The 18,550-nt window shown below is 31.6% G+C and overlaps 2 protein-coding genes across 8 annotated transcripts in view; both read right to left on the bottom strand.

Moving 5' to 3' along the window:
- LOC109556002 (amylase alpha 2B) overlaps positions 1-5,617 on the bottom strand; it is a 72,850-nt gene extending 67,233 nt beyond the window's left edge. The window contains exons 1-2 of the mRNA XM_019956963.2: positions 5,548-5,617; positions 4,692-4,759 (exon numbers count right to left, since the gene is read on the bottom strand). The gene's annotated coding sequence lies outside the window, so the exon portion shown is untranslated. The remainder of the gene's footprint in view (positions 1-4,691; positions 4,760-5,547) is intronic.
- Positions 1-18,550, bottom strand: part of RNPC3 (RNA binding region (RNP1, RRM) containing 3) — a 75,891-nt gene that overhangs the window by 43,839 nt on the left and 13,502 nt on the right. The window contains exons 8-16 of one of the 7 annotated variants that reach the window (XR_011565774.1): positions 17,469-17,594; positions 14,663-14,814; positions 12,574-12,735; positions 11,430-11,524; positions 11,284-11,342; positions 7,965-8,097; positions 7,253-7,325; positions 5,548-6,250; positions 4,692-4,759 (exon numbers count right to left, since the gene is read on the bottom strand). Coding sequence is in view for 4 of the 7 variants with exons in the window: in XM_070786018.1 (XP_070642119.1) it covers positions 7,266-7,325; positions 7,965-8,097; positions 11,284-11,342; positions 11,430-11,524; positions 12,574-12,735; positions 14,663-14,814; positions 17,469-17,594 (787 nt within the window). In the remaining 3 variants the exon portion in view is untranslated. Of the gene's footprint in view, positions 1-85; positions 6,251-7,252; positions 7,326-7,964; positions 8,098-11,283; positions 11,343-11,429; positions 11,525-12,573; positions 12,736-14,662; positions 14,815-17,468; positions 17,595-18,550 lie in introns of those variants that run through there. The other 6 variants (XR_011565773.1, XR_011565775.1, XM_070786018.1 and 3 more) reach the window with 6 other exon arrangements.

Raw genomic sequence — 18,550 nt, forward strand, 5'->3', positions numbered from 1 at the left:
AAAATTTCATAAGGATGATTAGGAAAAAAAAAAGTCTAAAAATTCATGGCAGTAAAAGGACAAAAAATGGCTAAGAAACACTGGATTAGAGCTGTTTCACTATTTTATTTTTCATTTAAGAGGTGATATATTTGTCATACAGAAAAGTGTGAAAAAGTGTAACAGATCCCATATCCCAAGACCCAAATTTAATAATGTTAACATTTAGAAAAATATACAAATATCTTTTTTAAAGAAAAATCCAATATATATAGAGAGAACAACCCAAATTTCAATCTTTCCCCTCCATATTTTTCTTCAACAGAAAGATATTAAATGTTTTCATAAATAATATATAACATTTTATGTATATTAAGCTCTGAAAAGATTCATGATAAAGAAATTAATCAACTGTTCATATGTTCTTCTGGAATTCTTAAATTTTCAAAGATCTTGGTATATAAGTACTAGAGAAATGGTATATTGATGCCATACCATAATGTAAAAAAAAAATGTCCTATGTAGTCAAATACCCTTTTACTGATTTCTGATATACATATAAATATACACATATATTTTATTTTTTTTTTAATTTTATTTTTAAACTTTACATAATTGTATTAGTTTTGCCAAATATCAAAATGAATCTGCCACAGGTATACATGTGTTCCCCATCCTGAACCCTCCTCCCTCCCCATATTTTAAAATATCATCCCTTTAAATCTTTGTATATTAAATCATAATTAATTAATTGATCTCCCAGTTCTTCCCCATGGTAATAAAGCTTAAGCTCAGTGGGTACAGAATCTCTCTTTCCTTGTACTTTTTCAGTATTTGGTGAGTCTTGGGTTGTTTAATTAAAATTCCCTATACTATCCTTTGTGTGAATGCTGTATCTCTATTATAGTTTGCTTTCAGGAAATTCCACTGTATAATATATAGTAGCTTAAGTCATGGGGGTGGGAATTCTATTTCTGAGAATCATCAGTTCTGTCTCTTATGTGCCTAACACATGTAGTTTAGCTGTCATCTCTACTGAACAGTCCTACTGAAGTCACTATCTTTTGCTTTACATGTATTAGTAAAAACAATTAAATGTAATAAAGTATCAATTTACAGTTGAAGTTTATCAAAAAACTTCATTACTCACAAAGGGAAGTGTTCTCTTCTTATAGGGTGTTAAAGATCAAACTACTATACATAAACAGTACAATGTCTTTAAAGACAAAGGTACTTTTAATAGGTATTGATTCCTTTGTCTTACTTCCTTTCAAATTTCAAAGACTTAATCTCTCAAGACACTGGTTTCTGAAGGAGTTTCACTTGCACAGCAAATACTTTCCAAATCATCTAAACCAGCAACTTGTATGCTTTGCTGCTGTTGTCTAGTTGCTAAGTTGTGTCCAACTCTTTTGCAACCTCTTGGACAGTAGCCCGCCAGGCTCCTCTATCCATGGGATTTCCCAGGCAAGAATACTGGAGTGGGTTGCCATTTCCTTCTCCAGGGGCTGTTCCTGACCCAGGGATCGAACCCACGTCTCCTGTATTGCCAGGCAGATTCTTTACTACAAACCACCAGGAAAGCCCAACTTGTATGCTACCATTTTTTTTTTTTTAATGTGGTGATTTACCTAATCAGGATTATGCTAATTCTGTTAATGACTAGGGTACAGTGAGGAGCACTTGCACTACTTGAAAGTATATGCCTCCTTAAATTTTACACCCTAGGAATTTCCTTTGCTTTACACTAGTCCAGGCCCTTGTAAAAGGCATAAATGGAAAACAATCACATGGCAAAAAGAGTTTTATATACTGTATATTGTAGCAAAACATTTGTTTTTAGCTGCCTAATATCTAAGTTTCTTTTCTGATTTTACAATGCTATGCTTTTCCTTTAGAGAACAAGCCCAACTCTCATTTCACATGGTTTATATGAAACTTCACTTCTCGCCTCAGAGGTGACATGTCTGACCCACACTTGGCCAGTGTGCCAAATCTCTCTGGCAAAAGGAAAAAGGTACTTATTGTTTAAAGTAACTGAAAAATCCAATGACACACTAGCTATTTGGGCTCTTGCTCTGTAAGTACTTCTCCAGCTCCATAATTTCTAGACACCAAAGATCCTAAACTTTTCAAATAGTCTCTTGCTCCCTTGGTGTGGCAAGGAAGAATCTGGGCATCTCAGTGATAATTAAGGTGGAAAGATGACTGATGTTTTACTGAAAATCTCAGAATTTTTTATCACCTTCAATATCAGGGCGAGTTGAGAACCACCACAACTACCGCTTTATGAGAGCTAATATTTATTGAAAATGTGACTCCCTCTCTCTCTCTCTATATATATACACACACACACACACACACAATCAGACGTAAGTACTTTATATCCATCTAATCAACTTTAAAACAATCCCAAATTAGGCATTTTTATTATTCCCATGGAAGATGCAAAAAAAAATGAAAAAGTCATAAAGCAAACTAAGGCATGGACACAAGATTTGAATTTTGAACCTACACCTGTAAAACCACTTTAATACACTATTTTTCAGTGAACTATTAAGAGTGAAATTCTTAACACTACAGGAGGATAGGTACTCCAGGATTTTATTTAGGTTGATTTTTAAAAATATTCTTTTTTGATAGAGTTTGTGTTAGTCACTCAGTTGTGTCCAACTCTTTGCAACCACAGGGACTGTAGCCCTGCAGGCTTCTCCGTCCATGGGATTCTCCAGGCACAAATACTGGAGTGGACTGTCATAGACCTGACAAACTCACACATTCCAAGCAATAATTTAGCTTTTGGCTCACTACTCCTATCATAATTAATGATAATTTCAAATAACACATATGATCCTTTTGTAATCCAAGTTTCTCAATTTCTTGAATTCATCTCTTTCCATAACCTCACTTTCACTCAACTACCATACTCACATTCTAGACGTCACTAATTACTGTGCTCTAATATTTTCAATCTCAGTCCCTTACTCTATTTCAACCTCCCAAATTTCCTACCTCTAAGAAATAACAACACATCTTCAACCACACTGCAATCTCAATGGATCATACCATTTGTCTATTGTGCCTGAAACTCCATTTTCTCAATTTGCTTATTACCAAATTACTTTCCATGTCCATCCTTCATAATCATTCTTTTGATTATGTCAACACTTTTCCCCTTCTCCCTTTTTGTTATATTCATGTGAGAAAATACTAATTTTAAAAATCTGAGTGTCTACTCAATAGCAGTACAAAGGCTAAATTGGGAAAAACACAAAACCACATTGACTGATCTCAATTAAATTAACAACCATGGACTTCAAGTAGGCACTTTTTAAGTAATATCCAGCAATCCTTCTAAGCATTTTTTTCTCACTTCCCTAAATATCTATATCTTCTTTCTTCAATCCATTTTTCCCCAAGAGTTCTTCCCTCTACTTTATGACCTTGCTTACTATTTACTGAGAAAATACAACAAAAATTTTATATGCTCCCATTAGCTATACCAAACTGCAAATATCTAGATCTTTATAATCTGTCCTTCCTTCCACTGCTATTAATGAGCTGTTTACACACCCATCTTTAAAACTAACTCTTCTATTTATACACCATAACTATGGTTCCAGTGACATTCCTCTCACTCCTGTATCATGTCTCTGTTTTTTCTCTACTACATTTCACCATACAAATCGGCTATATTTTCAATCTTTAGCAAATAAAAACAAAACCTTCTTGATACTATATCCCCCTGTATTAACAACCCATTTCACTATTCCCTCAGAAAGCAAGACTCCTTAACAGTTGTCTTTGGAACTCATCTTTCTTACATCATCAACAGACCTAACATATTTAATCACTCCTTCCTAGCTGGGCTTCTTTCTTCATTTGGGTTTACCTACTCTTAGTTACATTTTCTTACCACTTGACATCTAAATATTAGATTGTTCCAGGGTTCAAATCCCATTCTTCTATTTCCTACCTTTAAACTTTTCACTTACCTTACTTCACAAAGCTATGAGTAAAAGGGAAGAAGCTGTGATACACAATATCATTCCAACAAAGATCTAAGTGGCTCTAAGGTAAAACTGTTACTACATACTCACAGAAGAGTATCAATCAGAACAAATTCAATAAAACATATCAATGTTTCCTACTTAACATACAGCTGAAATTAATTTTACTAAGGGAACAGAATAATTTTATATAGGAAAAATTTATTGAGTGACATTCTGATACACTGGGAGACACAACAATGAAAACCTGTTAGGGCAAGTATACAAATTCCCTAACCTGTGAAAAATCCCCCACCACTTAAGAGAAAAAACAAAATCAAAACAACAACATCAAAATCATCAAAACTCAACCAAGTAAAACTACTCTGAGAATAACTACAAAAAATAAGATTACTATTAAAAAAAAAGTATTAAGTGCATCAGTATACAAGTAAGAATGAAAAAGGGCAATATTTGTAACCATAAAAGAAAATTTATATTTAGTATTATAAAATTACTTGATAAAAAATTTATGTAATTATCAAATTATACTTTCCTCAACATATAAATAACAAAGAAAAATTAAGATCATTATTTTAATTGGAAAGAAAATAATTTATTATATGAGGAAGATGATTAAAATACATGTGATAGATCTCTAATAAACTGATTTAAATGCATATAGATTTAATTTTTAAATACACTTTAAAAGCTATTACGCACAGTTCCATAGTCCAGGTGGTCAATTTCATCTCCACAAAGGTGGAAAGTACTTGAGAGATAAAAGGAACCTAAAACACCATAAAAATTCATTAAAAATGATTATTGAACAGTTCACTAGTTCTAAAATAACTAAAAGCTAGAACATTTATATTTGGAAAATTAGTGAATCATGTCAGTGCAACAAAATTTTAATTATCTAACAGCACGTAAACTGATTTATAACATTAAAAAATCAAATATTTACTGTGTCAAGAGAAAAAAGCAACAGCAATTTCAGTATCTCCTGCTTTTTGTATCTTTGAATGATAATGATTAACAGAATTTTGCATTGTTTTCATTGTACTATTAGTAGGATTTAGTAAGAAAATCCTACTATTAGTAGGATTAGTAAGAAAAGGGATGTAAAGACTCCAATGCTGTATTTTCCTACTAAGAAAAGTTTAGATGGCTAGGGTGATATCTTGGATCCATGTAATCAGTTTAATCTAACAAAGCAGTATTCAAATTGGTCAGTCCTTAGAATAAGGGAAAATTAGATTCTTGGTCCTGATTCCAGAGATTCTTATCTATCAGTTCTAGGATAGAGTCCAGGAATCTTAACATATAAAAATCCTTCCTCAGTGGTTCTCAATCTTGGTTGCACATTAGAACCAATACTCTGTGAGGTTTGAAAATATTGATATCCATGCAGAAATCCAGGCCAATTAAAACAAAACTCTGGGAAGAAACCCTTTTTACTTTATTATTTTTCTTTAGTTTTTTTAAGTTCTGCAAGTCATTCTAATATGCAGCCAAAATTGAGAACCACTATTTGGGCAGTTCTGATTATCAACAGGTCTGGAAACCACTTACATACCTTCCAGAACTGTTTCTTTCCACTTATTGTGCTACCCTGAGTCAACTTTATGTCTTCTCCTCTCTGTTACTCTTTTCTTAACCCTTTTGTTTCGAAAAAGAAAGGGAAAAAAGATACTTCTAGTTGCTATCTCAAAGGAGATTTCAATAATAAAACCTCAGATGTCTGCTACTCTTATTTGGAATTCACACTGAAATTCAGTTATTTAAAATTTCAACACATGTACTTTTTATAGGGGGGAAAAACCCTTTTCCCCAAATTTTATAATAGGTTATACAGAATGCCTAAACCACATGTATCATGAAAGAGAAAGCATTTATGTTACTGAATTAGAAAATACATAAATAGAAGAAGCAAGAATAAAATCTGTGTTAAAACAAATGTATCCATTCTCCACGTAAATAAGTTGACCTGATTCACTAACTTTCTCTGGAAAAACTATATAACCTAAAGGATAGCACAGAAAATTCAGCAACAAATCTAAAAACCACATAAAAGATCTATTCAATCAACACAGATAATTTAGAAATACTTAATTTCAGTACATTGTTAAAAAGAAAAATTATTGCATAAGCTGGATCAGTGGGTTGGGGAGAGACAAAACACTTCTATGAAAATAAAAAAACACTGCCCCAAAAGGATACGACAAGAAAGGATACACTTTGTATGACAGTATTACAGCAGTATTTACGCAGGGATGCTTCTAAAGAAGAACAGCAGAATGTAGTTTAATTTTTTTTCTCATATTTCATGTTAAATTTACAAGTAATTTTTTTTAAACACATAGAAAATGGTTTATTTTCATCTGTTCTTCTAAAGTATTTGTAAGACATCTGTCTGACTATATCAGTATAGATACTTTATTACAAAATTCAAATATTCAAGGTGCTTCCCAAAAGGAATAAACATTAGCAAAACTTTCTTTATATAATTTTTTCAGCTTAACCATCAATAATTTTGGCCCATTTATTCATGTTCTTCATTATTCTAAAGCAGAAAGATTTAAAACAAAATGAATATAGTTCCACTCATCTTTCTTAAATCAACATTAACATAAAGTGCTTCATTTTACCACTTTTTAATTATGAAATTATTTAATTATGAATTAAAATTACTTATTTTAAAGCTGAAATACTTCATTCCAAAAAATATGGACATATTTCTGTGAGGAGGACAATTAGTAATTAGCAATGCAAATTCTCAGGTCCCACCAAGGGTAACCAATTTGTCCTGACTTGGCAGACATCTTCCCAGTGTTAGCATTAAAAAGTCCAGTATCCTAGAAAATCTCTTATTCACCGGAAAACTAGGAAAATTGATTACCCAAAGCCAAACACCCTTGCAGACCTACTGAATCAGAAATTCTGTGTAGGGGTTAGAGGAAACCCCATAATCTGTGTTTTATCAGGTTCTCTAGGTGATTATAATACACGTTAAAATTTAAGAAGTACTCTTTTTTTCTAAGAAAAGAAAGTAAATTAAGAATAATAAAGATACATTGCTCTTATAAAATTCATTCTCTCCAAATTTAATTTTTTACATACAAATGAACTTTATTGCATAATTGTGAAGTTTAATGAAAATTAACAGCATAGTTAGACAGTCAGAGTGATGCATCCTTTAAAAACATTACTCAGGCTGTTATCCTTTCTTAATTTTCTCTCAAGAAAGTCTTGTCCTTTTAGTATGTTATCGCCACACTTACCTTTAACTAATTTTTAACACTTTCTTTTTCCTTCTTTAGAATCTTGTTTTGGTCTAGCAGATCGAGCAAATTGCTAATATTTAAAAATTAAGGTTAACTTCACAAACATGAAAGGAATCTTTTCTAAAGAATTATCAAGAACATCCTAATGTAGGGTAGGAGCAGAGTTTTTAATTTCTCTATTTGTCTTCCTACTCAAGTCATTCGTCAGTATTTCTTGACTGCCTCCTACTTGTCTATGACCTGGGGGAGAAGTAAAAAATTTTCCCTTTCTTTTATAGTCATTTTTTACACCTATACCTCTGCTCCTTCATTTATCCCACTAATTTCTAGTTTGAAATTGCATTAACTGCAGAAAGCACGATGGCTAATCAATGATATATTGTTATTAAAATTCTTAAACATAAATATGAATTACAATACAATAAAATGATACTGTACTATCTTTGGTTTAGCAAGTATATATATTTTAAGTATTAAATAAAATGTTTAGACTTGGCTGGATTTTAATAGCCTCATTATGCTTATTTTCCAATAAAAATCTAAATAACATTGTCATCTGACTCAAATGTTTGTATTATAAATATTATAACTGAATATTCAAAGCTGGAATGCAAGCTGTTGAGATTTCCAAAGCATAATATAAAAATTAGTTTCAACTATACCCTTACTGCTATAAACTCAATCTGGAACCAACTAATTTGAAGGATACAACCACCATAGGTTTTCCAAAAAGAACATATCCATTAGCTTCCTTTAACGCTTTTGCCGCTGCTTTTTCATTTGGAAGGCCAATGAAAGCTTGTCCTTTCATGCGACCTTCTTTCATCAAGCGTATATCAAACCTAGAAGTCAAGGAAGAAATAATGTTTTGACTTAAAGAATGTCAAAGAATTCTGATAAAGTGAATGAGAATGTGTTAAGTTAAAATTCTGCTATTTCAGAATAAAAATGACTCTACTATCTGATTAGCACATTATTTAGGCATTCTAAAATTATATTTTATATTCTGTTTTAAAATTGTTTTCATAAGTAGGTAATATAAGTTTGATGATGTTCTTATCATTTTTTAACTATCATAAAAGTATATATGATTTTAAAAAATCATATATACTTGCAACTATAAAAGTAAGTAAGTTTTTCTTTCATCTCTCTTTTTTAAAAGTTTTATGCAGCCAATTTAATACTGTTTACTCAAGTGACAAAAACAACTATACAACCAAGAATAAAAGGGTTGACAGAAACTATAGAAAAGTAACATGGAATTTCAGAAGAGAAAGGGACCTTATCGATCACCTAGTCAAAAATTACCATTTTACAGACAATGTGTACAGAGATTGAGTGAATTCTTCAGTGTTATACCGATAGCTAAAGTTAGGGCCAAAAATACAAACCAGATTTTGCATTCCAAGTTACTCTATTATTCCACAGTGTATTCTCCTGTCCATATTTCAGGGGAGGAAACTATAAACTACTTAAAAAACAGACTATAATTTACAACTAAAATACTGCCTAGCATTTAGTCTATGAGACTAGCAAAAGCATATAAAGAAATTTTAAGAATCAAAATGTGCAGTTAAATTTTTTTCTAAAAAATTCACAAGACTAGTCCCACAGGAAACAATTATTAATTTATCATTTTGATGTGTACAGTTTCTCAATACAGAATTATTTTTCCTCTCAAATGCTAATGGGAGGCAATACTGGAAATAGAAAGGATGCATAAACATGGTGTGTACATACACACACACACATATATATATACACACACACATGCGCATATACATATATATACATACATATATATATATATATGTATCAGATCAGATCAGTCACTCAGTCATGTCTGACTCTTTGCGACCCCATGAATCGCAGCACGCCAGGCCTCCCTGTCCATCACCAATTCCCGGAGTTCACTCAGACTCACGTCCATCGAGTCAGTGATGCCATCTAGCCATCTCATCCTCTGTCATCCCCTTCTCCTGCCCTCAATCCCTCCCAGCATCAGAGTCTTTTCCAATGAGTCAACTCTTGTCATGAGGTGGCCAAAGTACTGGAGTTTCAGCTTTAGCATCATTCCTTCCAAAGAAATCCCAGGGCTGATCTCCTTCAGAATGGACTGGTTGGATCTCCTTGCAGTCCAAGGGACTCTCAAGAGTCTTCTCCAATACCGCAGTTCAAAAGCATCAATTCTTTGGCGCTCAGCCTTCTTCACAGTCCAACTCTCACATCCATACATGACCACAGGAAAAACCATAGCCTTGACTAGACGAACCTCTGTTGGCAAAGTAATGTCTCTGCTTTTGAATATGCTATCTAGGTTGGCCATAATTTTCCTTCCAAGGAGTAAGCGTCTTTTAATTTCATGGCTGCAGTCACCATCTGCAGTGATTTTGGAGCCCCCAAAAATAAAGTCTGACACTGTTTCCACTGTTCCCCCATCTATTTCCCATGAAGTGGTGGGACCGGATGCCATGATCTTCGTTTTCTGAATGTTGAGCTTTAAGCCAACTTTTTCACTCTCCACTTTCACTTTCATCAAGAGGCTTTTTAGTTCCTCTTCACTTTCTGCCATAAGGGTGATGTCATCTGCATATCTGAGGTTATTGATATTTCTCCCGGCAATCTTGATTCCAGCTTGTGCTTCTTCCAGTCCAGCGTTTCTCATGATGTACTCTGCACTGAAGTTAAAGAAGCAGGGTGACAATATACAGCCTTGACGTACTCCTTTTCCAATTTGGAACCAGTCTGTTGTTCCATGTCCAGTTCTAACTGTTGCTTCCTGACCTGCATACAAATTTCTCAAGAGGCAGATCAGGTGGTCTGGTATTCCCATCTCTTCCAGAATTTTCCAAAGTTTATTGTGATCCACACAGTCAAAGGCTTTGGCATAGTCAATAAAGCAGAAATAGATGTTTTTCGGCACACACAATAACACAATACATTTGTGTGTGACATACATACATTTACATACACACACACACAAATGTATATATTTTAAAATTTTTCCCACTTATACAAAAGCAACAACAGGAACAAGGGTTACCATTTTGCACGTCCAGCAAAATAAACTTTTGGTATCCCAATAAAAAGAGGTATCTGCCACTAATGAGTATAAATGGACATTTTTAAAATACAGTGCATGCTTATATAAAGAAGTATATTGCCCGGGTTAAGATTTTAAAATATTAATTTTACATTAATTAGTCACTTTCTATCTAACTTCCATTCAAGAGTCTCCCTCCTTACATTTTCTAATTTTTACTTCCAATTTATATGGCCAAGGTCATACATATTTTAGACTTAACTAATTATAAAATTTCAAAGAATGAAATTCTAACTTCAAACATTACCTTTTAAATCATTTACAATCATATCCTTCTCTTTTGCACTCATAAAATGGAAGTCTTTCCAACTGAGAGAGAAGCTGCCACTACAGGAAGAATCTAAAACACTTGGCTTTAGTACCATATACTGCTGGTTTAGTCATTAAAACACTAGTTTTCAAAATCTAATCTTTGGACCAGCAGCTGTGGCATTATCCACAGGCTTTTTAGAAACACCAATTCATCCATCCTATCTCAGTTTAGAAAACCAAACTTTCTAGGATGAGCCAAGGAAATGGTTTTACTAAACTCTTAGACAGGTTAAAGTTTGAGGACCACTGCTTTAGGGTTAGGAAAGAAGTCTAGAATTTATGATGAAGCCTGTTTCTATAAATGTTTTACTGGAACTCAGTCATTAATATTCATTTATGTATTGTTTACAGCTGCTTTCATGCTACAAAGACAAAACTGAGTAGTTGCAACAGACACTGTAATATTTTAATATAAAAATATTAAATTTTTACTGTTCATTTAAAAAGAAATTTGCTGAATCCTGATCTAGATGTCTAAAAGATTAATTATGCAATAGGTATGAACAATTTCTTCATATAATTTTAATCACTAAAGGGAAAATGATATTTAAAAAGGGTTAATTTCTAACAGATTAAAAACAAAACAAAATTTGAGAATATACATGCCACTTACATTATCCGTTGGGTTTCTGATGAAAAGTCAACATATCTTCCAAAAATAAATTTAAGGTCCTAGAATTTCAACAAAGAAAAGACTAATAAGGAAAACCAGGGGAAAACATGCAAAATAATAAAACCAATTTATAAATTTCAACTTACCTTTTCCTGAACATGTTTAGCTAAATTCTTTACATAAATTCTACAGTTTGGTTCACCAGGTTCGTAACTTCTAAAAACTGAAAGTGTTTCCATTTCTTACATAAAAACAAAGCAAGACAAGGATACAAAATTAAGACAGCTTCATCAATTTTTTGAAGAAAAACTTTAACAGAAATCAAATATAACTGCTAAATAGACAAAATAAGCATTAAGAAAATGTTAAAATCATAGAAATTAATGACAATGTTACTAATGGTATAAAAATACCCATTAAGAATCTAAAGTGATGTTAAAAAATATCAGGCATCTAAAATTACTAAAATGTATCCACAAAATATTTTTATTAAAGCTTAATTTTAATTTATTTGAAAGACTGAAGCAAATAAAGATGCTATCAAACATCTGTGTTATTTTCTGATTAAAGTCAATCTCCCTAAGTACCAGAAACCAGTATAGTCAAATGTAAAATAAATTACTCAAAATGTAATTATCAAGTATTTCAGACAAACTGTGGGCTCTGAATCTCTATTTAGCTATTTCTATTCAGTCTCTGAAATGTGTTCCTGACAACTAGATGTTTAAGCAAAAATGCTATTTGAGTCAGTTTCCAATTATTATGAAAATATTATGTGTCACATGTCAATCTAAAACCCCTAAATATTTTAAGATATACTAAAATAGGAAAAAATCCATTAGAAGTAAAAAAAACTATCATATTAGGATATAAAATTCATAAACACAAGCTTTTAATTACGAAAGAGTTAAAACTATATTTTTAGACAAACAACTGCTTTGCATACATCTCAGACACAGTATTGTGATGGTCTATCAACTGTATCTTGAATACAGAATTCCAAACTGTTGGTCACACTGACTTAAGATGTCATATAAAAGTCTCAAAAATGAAAACATTCTTCCAAACAAATATACTTTGGGAACATTGTATTGAGCGATACTTTGATAGTTTCTTCCCTATAAAAGTATGAGCACTAAAAACCAAAAGTAATGATTAAAAACATTTAACTGAAGATATGTCTTGAAGTACATGCTTTAGTTAAGGTAAATAACATGAAGAGATTTATTTTGCTTCTGAAGGGCCAAAGAAATGTAAAATAGTAAGTTCTGGTTTATTTCATGCAATTACCTTCTCGAGAAATTCTGCCCTTTTCCAACTCCCTTCTAGAAATACATTCTGATGGCATTTCATCAGAGTCATCTTTAATCTCCTCTGTGATGTTCAAATTTGGTTGGGGAAAGATTTTTCCAAATCCTATATTAGATGCATCAGCTTCAGTAGCAGGTAAATCTAGAGTTAACATTGACATTAGCCATTAAAAATCTTCCCTTCAAAATAGTTTTTCTTTTCCATTTTTAATTTTTAAGGTATCTTCTAGCACTAAACCTCTTTGGTGTTTTTCTCAACACTTTGAAACGGGTGAGCAAACTTTTTCTATAAAGGTTCAAACAGTAAATATTTTAGGTTTTGCAGGCCATATGGTTTCTATCATGACTATTCAACTCTGTCACTATAACATGAAAATCATAAAATAAGACACTTCCATTTGAGGATACTAAAAAAAAAAAAAATCCATCCATTATACTTCTCCCCACCAAAAAAAAAAAAAAACAAAAAACACAAAGGTCAATACTGGTGGTCCTACAAGAAGTCAAGAAAAATATGTATTTGCACACTTACTCAATTAAGAAAATTAAAATCATTATAAATTTTAAATTCACAACATAGCAATATAATGAATTTCATTCAGAAAACATGAATTTTAGCTTCAGTGAAAGTTAAACTGATTTGGGGTAGAGGGTTGGGAAGAACAGGATTAAACATGCAGTATAAAAATTCCCAGTTATACTACCTAAAAAGGCAAACAAAACCTTAACAAAGCTATGAAAATGATGCAAACATCCCACATTTGCATGCCACATTTAGGATCTTAAAAGTCTCCTAATGTAGAAAAACTACTGTTCCAAGAGATCTTTTATGGCCTGAAGGCATCAGGAAGAAAAGAGCCTTTAGAACTGTTTTCATTGTTTATTCACCATTACTCTACAGTGATGCAGAATGGGATGACTGCCACACCCCTCAATAAGGTCTAAGTCTTTGAGTAAATTATGCTTAAAAAATAGAAATTTGCATCAAAGGGTCACTAGCCATCAAATACAGACACTGAAAGAAAAAAAAAAAGAGTTATCTGTAAAGGCAACGTGTTCTCACTACCATCAGAGAGACAAGACTTAAAACTAGTTATTCATTCAGTACATCTGCAATACTTACTAGAACTCTACCCTATATTCATACAAGGGCTTTTAAAGATATATGTACAAAAATGTACATACCAGAATTTCTGTAATAATAAAATGAAAACCTCAACTTCAATCATTAGAGTTTGATTGAAATATTGACATAACTCTATCATGGAGTGTAATGCAGCCTCAAAAAGTAACCTATGATGATTATTAAAAAAAAAAAAAAGAGAAAATAAAATGTTTATACACAAGCATAGGATGAGATCTGGAAGGACTATCTTCATATCAAATTACTAACAATGCTTATCTCTAAGAAGTCAAATAGGGAAAAGTGGGGTTTGAGGTGTTAACTTTTTAAAATTTCACAGGCTTCTGTTCTGATTATATTTTCTATAGGTTGGTATTATTTCTAAAATTTAAAAATTAAAAGAATAAAGAAATGCCATTGTAGTATAATATCAAAATAATGTTTAAAATAAGCAGGAAAGAAATCTGTAATATCAGTATATTATCTTTAAACTAAAGAATGGTATTTTGTTTAACAACCTTCCGTGTCTTTTGGATTAAAAAAAAATTACATGAAATCTACTAAAGATTTCACAGCTTGTTTTCCTAACCAGTAATTCAACTGTACTAATAAAACCACAGAGCATCACACATTTAGTAAGCAATGAAAAATAATTCAATACAAGAAACATTTATATTTTTGGGGTAAGTAAACATCAGGAAAAACCAGACTAAATTTCACCCTAGAGTTCATTACTAATAAAAGGTAACACATTTAGCACCAATTTTAGTTTTACTTAAAAAGTTTAAAATGAATAGTATTCCATGACACTAAGGAAGATCTAATTGCACATTTTAAATATACTCACAAATACTAAAAACAGAAGCATATAAAATTTAATTCTAATACAAAAAACTGACTGAGAAAAATTTTTACATAGCATGTTAAAGAACTAGAATATGCTTACCACTATTTTCTTCTTCACAATTCTGTTGCTTTTCTAAATCTTTCTTAAATGCAGCTTGCATGTCAGTAGATATATGGAATTCAATTTTTTTATTACCTACAGGTTGTGGTTGGTCAAATACATCCGAAGGTAACAACACTGGATGTAAACTGCTGTTTATAAACAATGATAGCATTACTTTGTAATTGCAAACAAAATTTTGAGAAAAACATAATTTCATATTAACTTTAAATTTAAAAAGCTAATAAAACACACTAGAGGCACTGAACAAAGTAACTTACATTTAATGCTTCAAAAATCCTAACAACTATTCTCATATGGATATTATTAAATTCTCAGTTTAGACAGGTAAGGAGTTTGAGGTTAAAGGATGTTAAATAATTGCATAAAGTCAGTCAGTAAATGACAAGAGATAGAACTTTAGGACTACTGATTCTAAACGTCAGGATATTGGCCAATATGCAAAAAAGTTCATTCTGTGTGTAATGTAAGCATTTTATGCACTGTATTCTATATACTACATATAATAAATCTATGCTGGCCAATGGAGTAGCCATAAGCCACATGTGGCTAATAAGCACTTGAAATCTTGCTTATGTTCTAATCTGTACTTATGTTCTAAGTACAAAATATACACCAGAGTTTGACAACTTTGTGTGGAAAAAAAGAAATGTAAAACATTTCAATGTTTTATATTAATTGTATTTTGAAATAACAGTTCAGGTATAACTGGTTAAATAAAATACATTATTAAAATTAATTTCACCTTTTAATGTAGTCACTGGAAAATTTAATTGGTTCACATTACAGCTGACCTTTGAACAACTCAAGAAGTTAAGGGCCCTGACCCCAGCAGTCAAAAACCTGTATGTATGTAACTTCGTCAGCCTTCCATATCCATGGTTCCTCTGTATTCATGGATCCATATCCATGGACTTAACCAATCTCAGATCATGTAGTACTGTAGTATTTACTGAAAAAATCTGCATACAAGTGGACCCACACAGTTAAAACCCATGTTGTTTAAGGGTCAACTATATTAGTTTTTAATTGTTTGGTGCTGTTATAGGGATTAAAAGCACGGGACTGTGGTGTCAAAACATACATAGGTGGGAAATATGCATCATATTATGTACACTTAACATGAGAAAATAATTCTAAAAAATCCAAAGATTAAAGACCCATTCCTTGAAAAATGTAAAAACATCATTTTAACAAACTTTTCTCAATTTATGAAGTTACTTACAAGTTCAAAGGAAATTTACCTTGTAGAAAAGCTGAACAGAATTAAAACTGCAATTAATGGCAATTTTCATTGATTAAGATATTTAAGTACACAGAAATCCATGGCAAACAGGCTAATAATTTCTACCATAATTTCAAAAAAAAAAATTTGTTAATGCAAAATGTCAGATAATCAGTCAAAAGGGATAATATATTTCAAACAAAATACACAGTAATAAACACTATTACATTGGCAATTTCTCTATTCTAACACAAAGTTTAAGACATACTGGGAAGTTAATTTATATCTAATAAAATTCTTTCATATGCATTGCCCTGATCATCACCCCACATCAGTATATTTCCTGAAAGCTTACTATAAGATGATAAAATCTGAGAGAAATTTTTAATTTTTTAATGTATTAAAACAGCTCCTTCAATGTATTCAAATATCATTACATAACATTTAAGGCAGGTATCTCCACATCCTTCTAGCTTTCCCTTTCATCATTTCTATTCCTACGCACCAAACTGCCTTACCTCTGGAAATGTACTATTTTATTCAAACTGCATCTCTCTTCCCTGACTCATTTTTGCCTCTCGTCCTTCAAGCCCAGCTCAAATTGTCTCCTCTGTCTTAAAGTCTTTCCAGATTTCTTAACTGGCTGTGACTTCTCCTTTCTCACAATCTTTCATTCTCAGTTACATCTTGTTATATCATTTAATATTATAATTGATAATACAACAGTCATCTGTGCGTATGTTTTACCTGCCCATAAGACTATTAACTCACTGTTTGAAAAGACAGCACTGAGCTTTGGAAGCATGCTCCAAACCCCACAATATTTAGCATAGAACTTATCACACATTTAATAAATATTTAAAGGTGGGTCCTGTGTGCTAAGCCATGTGAACTTTTACCTGCGAGGGTACTCTGAAGCAAAAAAATGTTTGATATCAGGTAGTGAAGTTAGGAAAAACTAACAAACTTTCATATAAGCACACTGGTGATGCCATTATCAAAACTGTCAGTACAGGAAGAGAAAGACATAATGAAAGTACATTAATTTTGCTTTGAATACTACCTTAAGTGCATACAAGACCCTGAGTATACAAACAGGAAACTGGAAATAAAACTCAGGAGTTTAAATCTAGAGATGGAGATTTGGAATCTATCAGTTACAACTGGTGAATCATAAAAATTAATGATATTAACAAGAAGTAAAAATATATGAATAGAAAATGACTACAGACAGGAATATATGGAATCCAATACTTAAAAAGCAAGTAAGGGAGTCAGTGAAAGTCATAAAAGAAAAAAGTAGGAAGAAAAAGAGGAAGAGACGGAGTTAAATATGAGAAACAAAAAAATTAAAGGTGGACAGTTTTGAAACCTGGCATAGTCAATAGTATCAAATGCTGGTCAACTTTGAGAAAATTAGGGATACTTGTGAATTTGGCAAATAAGAAATCATTGGTAAACGAAATGCACTGATAGAAGTCAGAATGAGAAATGATTTCAGTGAAGCAATTAAACAAATTATATAAAGAACTCTTATCGTATAATCTAAAACAAAACTACCTGTGTGAAGCAGATGATGGTATATTCAACATATCCTTTATTTTTCTCTTTTTTCTTACATGGCGCTGCTTTATTGGTTTTGGTCTTTTGGGCTGAAGATTTGCCAGTTCCATTAGTTTGGTCATTCTACATTAGCGGAAAGAAGAGTAAAAAAGATTTATGTAAAAGCCCAGTTATTTACCACTGTTTTTGTTAAGCTTAAATTTTTATTTGAGCTTATAAATTATAAAATGATTTGTATGGCTTAAGTAGAATTTCTAAGTCATAATTTAAGATATAATTCATTTGACAAAAGCTCAAGTTATGAATCTCCTTGATCAATTTTCATCTTAGCCTGAAGGAACTGGGAATTTACTTAATTGCAACTTGTCAAGTTTTAAAGATATGTTTTATTACGAAAATTATTAGTTCCCCAAATAAATGACTGAACTTTGTGTCAAAAAGTTAAACAAGATACACTAAATAAAATCTATGTAACTTTACTGCTCTTGCCTTGACAGATAGTCAACAGATCTTACAAACACAGTAAAATTATTTTGATTAATATTCTAATTATTAAAGAAAACCTAGACTTAAACACTTAATTTTAAAATATTTTGTGCATAATTGTTGGAAAGCATCCTTATATAAACAAGATAACTTACACTGTTCCTGAAAACACAGTTTTCAAATATTATACTCTAAAGTAGCTTAATCAACCAAAGGGCGACAACTGATACTTTGTATATAACTTATCTCCATTATGATTATGAATATTTAGAATAGATCTTCTCTAGTCTTTATTGGCTCTTCCACAGGATCAGATACAATGTTTCCACAAAGCAAGTTCAAAACCATTAGTCACAGCTCTACTTCTCCAGAGTTAAATTTGTGAAATTTGAAAACAAGCACAATAAAATGTAGTTAAGAAGAGTTAAAATAAGTATTAAACCCTTTTTCCATAAGCAAGAAAAAAATGAAAACATATGCTACAAATTTTTAAAGCCTCTTAAAAACCATGGTTTAACAAAAATTTTATGAATAAATCCAGTTATATGAAACATATATCTATATTCATAAATTGCTCTCCAAAAGTATACTAA

This window comes from Bos indicus, chromosome 3, assembly GCF_029378745.1.
Source record: "Bos indicus isolate NIAB-ARS_2022 breed Sahiwal x Tharparkar chromosome 3, NIAB-ARS_B.indTharparkar_mat_pri_1.0, whole genome shotgun sequence".
NCBI classification, from domain to species: domain Eukaryota; kingdom Metazoa; phylum Chordata; class Mammalia; order Artiodactyla; family Bovidae; genus Bos; species Bos indicus.